The sequence below is a fragment of the Gopherus flavomarginatus genome, chromosome 12, assembly GCF_025201925.1.
Source record: "Gopherus flavomarginatus isolate rGopFla2 chromosome 12, rGopFla2.mat.asm, whole genome shotgun sequence".
NCBI lineage: Eukaryota > Metazoa > Chordata > Testudines > Testudinidae > Gopherus > Gopherus flavomarginatus.
In genome coordinates this window covers 11,144,846-11,150,049 of record NC_066628.1, presented here as the reverse complement: position 1 = coordinate 11,150,049, position 5,204 = coordinate 11,144,846, and the positions used below count along the sequence as shown (strand labels likewise).

General features: G+C 46.7%; 1 protein-coding gene across 1 annotated transcript; it reads left to right on the top strand.

The window, feature by feature from the left end:
• The first annotated feature begins 430 nt into the window (after positions 1–430).
• Positions 431–4,970, top strand: LOC127033369 (zinc finger protein 707-like). The gene is made up of 3 exons (XM_050921408.1): positions 431–481; positions 2,304–2,386; positions 4,661–4,970. The coding sequence occupies exons 1-3, from the start codon at positions 448–450 to the stop codon at positions 4,826–4,828; spliced, it is 285 nt and encodes a 94-aa protein (XP_050777365.1). The 5' UTR covers positions 431–447; the 3' UTR covers positions 4,829–4,970.
• The last annotated feature ends 234 nt before the right edge of the window (positions 4,971–5,204 follow it).

Sequence of the window (5,204 nt, the reverse complement as noted above, 5' to 3'; positions counted from 1 at the left end):
GGACACCCATGAGTCAGGCTTATTGGAGCTGCCTCTCCCTTCATATCCCGCTCCTCACAATGAGGAGGGTGTTGGGCATCCTACCAGCGAGCTCTCCCTGGACTCTGCTAAGGGCTCCATCTCCTGTATCAGTCAGTGGCTAGTAGGGGGGTGATGGATATGCTGGGAGAGATAAGGGGCTCTCTCTTCATCCCCTCACCCTGGCATTTGCTGGATACTCTGAGCCAGGTCGAGGTGGGACTCTCCTGACTATGATCCACCCAGAGCTTCCATTTGATTCACTCTTCTCTGCCACAAATAGTGGGGCTGTGAGTGGGGCAGCAAGTCCTTAGTGTTGGACTCTTACTCTTTCAGGGGCTGGTGACCTTCAAGGAGATGGCTATGTATTTCACCAGGGAAGAGTGGGCTCTGCTGGACCCCACTCAGAGAGCCCTCTACTGGGATGTCATGCAGGAGAACTATGAGACTGTGACCTCGCTGGGTAAGGGTTCCTGTCCCTTCTGTTCTTGGAAGGGGAAATGAAGAGTGAAGGTTCACGCCACCCCCACAATGCCATCTGTACCCTGTCCTGTTTCAGCATCACCCCAATAGGCCAGTGACACACAAAATACCAGAGACCCTCCTCTGCTGCAGAACACTTTGGGAACAGAGCACAGGAGCCGTATTGCACAGTGTCAAATATCTCCTGTTTGCTCAAGTGAAACTGGGGGTTAGGTCTGGCATAACTGTCCCATACCCCTAATCATTTTTGTTGCCCTTTTCTGAACCTTTTCCAATTCCAATATATCTATTTTTGAGATGGGGTGACATGTGCATGCAGTATTCAAGATGTGGGTGTATCATGGATTTATTTGCTGTTTTTACATATATGATCTATGAGATATTCTGTCATATCTATCACTTTCTTAATTATTTCCTACATTGTTCACTTTTTTTCACTGCTGCTGCACATTGAGTGGATGTTTTCAGAGAACTATCCACAGTGACTCCAAGATCCATCTCTTGAGTGGAAACAACTAATTTAGACCCCATCATTTTGTATGTATAGTTGGGATTGTGTTTTCCAATGGGCTGCACTATGTGCTATCCTGTCATCTAGTACTGCTGAGATCCTGGATTCAGTAATATCCCTGCCCTTCCTGTTCCCTTTCTCCACCGAACCCCGCCAGCCCATGCTTCCTGTTCCCAGCTTCCCCAGGATTCTCGCACTGTCTCTGAACCTCTCTGTCAGCAAGAAGCAGTGCCAGGGACACTTGCCCTCTGTCTGGAGTCTTCGATTTCTGGGACATGGATTTACTTTCTCTGTGTTGTAAGAGGCTCTGTCATAATGAGTGTCTGTGACGTTACCCAGAGTACAATCTGGACTGTTAAATAGCTGTCCCCTCAGTCCTCCAGCATGGGGTGCCTTTTCCACTGTTTTCCCGCGAGAACAGCCCCTCTTGGCCAATTAACACACAGTCTCCAGCATGTAACTCGCTCCCAGCTACACAGTATTGAGTGCTGCTAGACAGCCACTCATGAATTACACCTCAGGAGAAAACCAGCAAATTCTCAAGTGCCCAACTTTCCCCCAGAAATGTGCATCTTGCACTGTCCAGCACGCTACTGAACGACCCAAGCTCATATGAAGTCTGTCATTTCATCAGCGGAAAATGACATGCACCAGCTTGTTATCCCAAACAGAGTTTCCAACACACTTCAATCCACACATACTGGTTAGATGAACAATAAACCAAGATTGTTAACTACCAAAAACTAAAACTAGGCCCAGTCCATGAAAGGGGCACTCCCAGGAGAGACTGTATAAAGGCTGGAACATGAAACACCTTTGTAAACCTGAGACAGCTGCCTTGGGGACAATGACAGGGAGAATCCCCCAAAGTGACTCCTTTGTTTCTGCTCTTCTCTGGCCTCCGATTGTTCCTTCCAACGTGGAGTACTTTGCACTTGTCTCTACTGAATTTGATCCTATTTACTTCAGATCATTTCTCCCGTTTGTCCAGATCATTTTGAATTTTAATCCAATCCTCCAAAGCACTTACAACCCCTCCCAGCTTGGTGTTGTCTGCAAACTTGATACGTGTAAGAAAGAGACTGTTACTGGGAGGGTTTCCCCATGTGTCAGAGGGTTACACCCTGGTGGGAGGGGGCTAGGCCTGTACTGGAATAAGGTCACTCTGTGCTTCACAGTGTGCTAGAACCTAGAATGTGCATTAGCAGGGGAAAAGCTGGGGGGAATCGGCTTGTGGAATGGACAAAAGCCTAGTCTGAATTCTCACACCTTGCCCTTTTCACCCCGGCAGGCCAGAGAATAACATCCATGTTTCGCTGCAGATCATCTCGTCCTCCCAGGGGCAAGGAAATGGCTGCAATGGAGCTGGCTCAGGTAAGAGATTATCAGGGTGGCGGGCTCTGCTTGGAGGTTGAGGAGCAGTAAATGCATAAGAGGGTGGGAATTGCTAGAGGTGGTGGGAAGCAGGAAATATCTCGGGTGGAGAAAGGGAGGGGACAGCATGTGACAAACCTGCTGAGACTTGTGTAGTGTAGGGCGTGATGGGTTGTCACCCCCAGGAGGCAGTTTGTGGAGCTTCTGGGAACTGCTGTGTCCTCTAACCCTCACGCTGGGCTGGCCCTTCTCACACTGCTTTGCTGGAGATTTCGCCAGCCTCTCCAGGGCCTGTTATCACCCAACACAACAGCAGGTGGCGCCATGCAGCCAACTAAGCTACCTGAGTGCGTTACCTAAGCCACTCAAGGACAGATAGAAGACAAGAGCCAATTTCCCACTCCCCAACCTTGCACACTTGCTGTAGTATAAATCCAGAATGATACCATCTTATAGTGCACAGGGATCTCTATAATGCAAGCTCATTAATGTAGTTCCCCTTCCCCTCGATATGGGACAGATGTGCACAACAAGCTGAGATTTTCCCCAGACACTTCACTCAAAATACGCTGGTTAAGATAAAGCATCAAACAAGTTTATTAACTGCAGAAAGATAGATTAAGTGATTATAAGTGATAACAAACAGATCAAAGCAGATTATTTAGCAAATAACCAAAACTCAGACTAAGCCTAACATACTAGATGGATAGAATTTGAATTAGCAATTTCTCACCCTGACTGATGGTACAAGCAGTCCCCCAAGTTTCCATACACAAGCTAGAAATCTCTTGATCCTGGGAGCAGCACTTCCCCCACATCCGTTTTTGTTTCTCAGGTGTTTCCAGAAGTTCTCTTGTGTGGAGAATGAGGCCAAGAGATGATGTCACACCCCACCTTATGTAGCTTTTCCATATGGTGGGAACCTTTTGTTCCAAACTCAGTTCCTAGTCCAGTTTGTGGAAAAATACAGGTACTAAAATGGAGTTTAGTGTCATGTGGTCTGGTCACAGGCCCTGCTGAGTCATAGTAGCCATGACTCATAGGCTGGCTGAAACATTCACAGGAAGGCTAAGCTCTTCCACAGTCCATTGTCTTTGTTGAGCCATCAGCACTGTCTGGCTTCTTCATTGTTGTACCTGAAAGGCTCATTGTGGGTGTTACCCAGAGTAAGCACATTTGAAATACAGATACAGAGTCAATATCCATAACTTCAGATACAAACATGATATGTGCACACAAATAGGATAATCATATTCAGCAAATCAGAACTTTTCCAGTGACACCACACATGATGCATCTTCTACAAAATAGATCATAATTATGTCCTAATCATATTATAATCATACCACTATGATGAATATGGGGGTGTAGTGTCAGATAGGTCCTAATTTCAAGGCACAGGAGTTGGGAATGGAACTTCCCCTCTTTGTGGAACAGGAAATAACCCTCCAGCCAGGGCTGGGACAACTTCCCAGACTCTCAGTGATGGAGCCTGAATCTACTGACATTTCATTAATTACCACCAACCCCAATCTTTGTGGCAACTGTAAACTTTATCAGTGATGATTTTGTACTCTCTTCTAAGTCATGGATAAGAATGTTAAATAGCACAGGGCCAAGAACCAATCCCTGCAGGAACCTGCTAGAAAGAAATCCACTCGATCATGGTTCCCCATTTACTATCAGAGTTTTTAATCTATTTAATGTATGCCGTGTTTATTTTGTATCATTCTAGTTTTTTTTAGTAAAAATATTGTGCTAATCAAGTCATGTCCCTTACGGAAGTTTAGGTATATTACATCAATACTATTAGCTGCAACCAAACTTTTGATCTCATCCAATAAGGATATCCCGTTAGTTTGATAGGCTCTATTTTCTCTAAACCTTTGTTAATGGGCACTACAATTCTGACCTTCTAACTTCTATTCTTTATGATTGACTTCCCCTTTCTTCCATATATTTTATTTGGAGAGTGCTTGGATTCCTACCAGGGAGCCACTATCAGGGTCCAGAGACAGCCCCATCTCCTATATTAAGCTCTGGCTAGTAGCTATGTGATAAATGTGAAGACCCTGCTTCTGTCTGTCAGATGGGAGACACAAAGGTTCTCTCTTTCTACCCTCTGATGCCTCCTGGCTGCTGTAAGCAAGGTGGGGTGGGACTCTGTTAACATGTGCCTCCCGGAGCTTCCATTTCCCTGGTGCTGCTGTTCCGTGAATAGTGGGGTTGTGAGTGGGTCAGCAGGTACTGAGTATTGGACTCCTGCTCTTTCAGGGGCCGGTGACCTTCGAGGAGGTGGCTGTGTATTTCTCCAGGGAAGAGGGGACTCTGCTGGACCCCACTCAGAGAGCCCTCTACAGAGATGTCATGCAGGGGAACTATGAGACGATGGTCTTGCTGGGTAAGGATTCCTGTCCCTTCTGTTCTTGGAAGGGGAAATGAAGAGTGAAGGTTCATGCCACCCCCACAATGCCATCTGTACCCTGTCCTGTTTCAGCATCACCCCAATAGGCCAGTAACATACATACTACCAGAGACCCTCCTCTGCTGCAGAACACTTTGGGAACAGAGCACAGGAGCAGCATCACACAATGTCAAATATCTCCTCTTTACTCAAGTAAAACTGGGGTTAGGTCCAGCATAATGAACAGAAGCTTCCTACCCCCAGCCTTCTCTCAAACCCTGAGCCTTCTCTACCCAAACCAGAATGTGCTTGGGGTGTAACAAGCAGGCGGCTGGAGTCAGAGCTGCCAGTCCAGGGTTACTTATCATACAGACACTCAGTGCGTCCTTGAACGCTGGCTGGGAGTATCCAGAC

Excerpts from the sequence above, each read along its gene's own strand:
- LOC127033369 (XM_050921408.1), top strand. The coding sequence starts at position 448 with ATGCAGGAGAACTATGAGACTGTGACCTCGCTGG. Across the intron at positions 482-2,303 it reads TGAGACTGTGACCTCGCTGG|GCCAGAGAATAACATCCATG; the intron begins GTAAGGGTTCCT and ends TCACCCCGGCAG. Across the intron at positions 2,387-4,660 it reads CTGCAATGGAGCTGGCTCAG|GGGCCGGTGACCTTCGAGGA; the intron begins GTAAGAGATTAT and ends CTGCTCTTTCAG.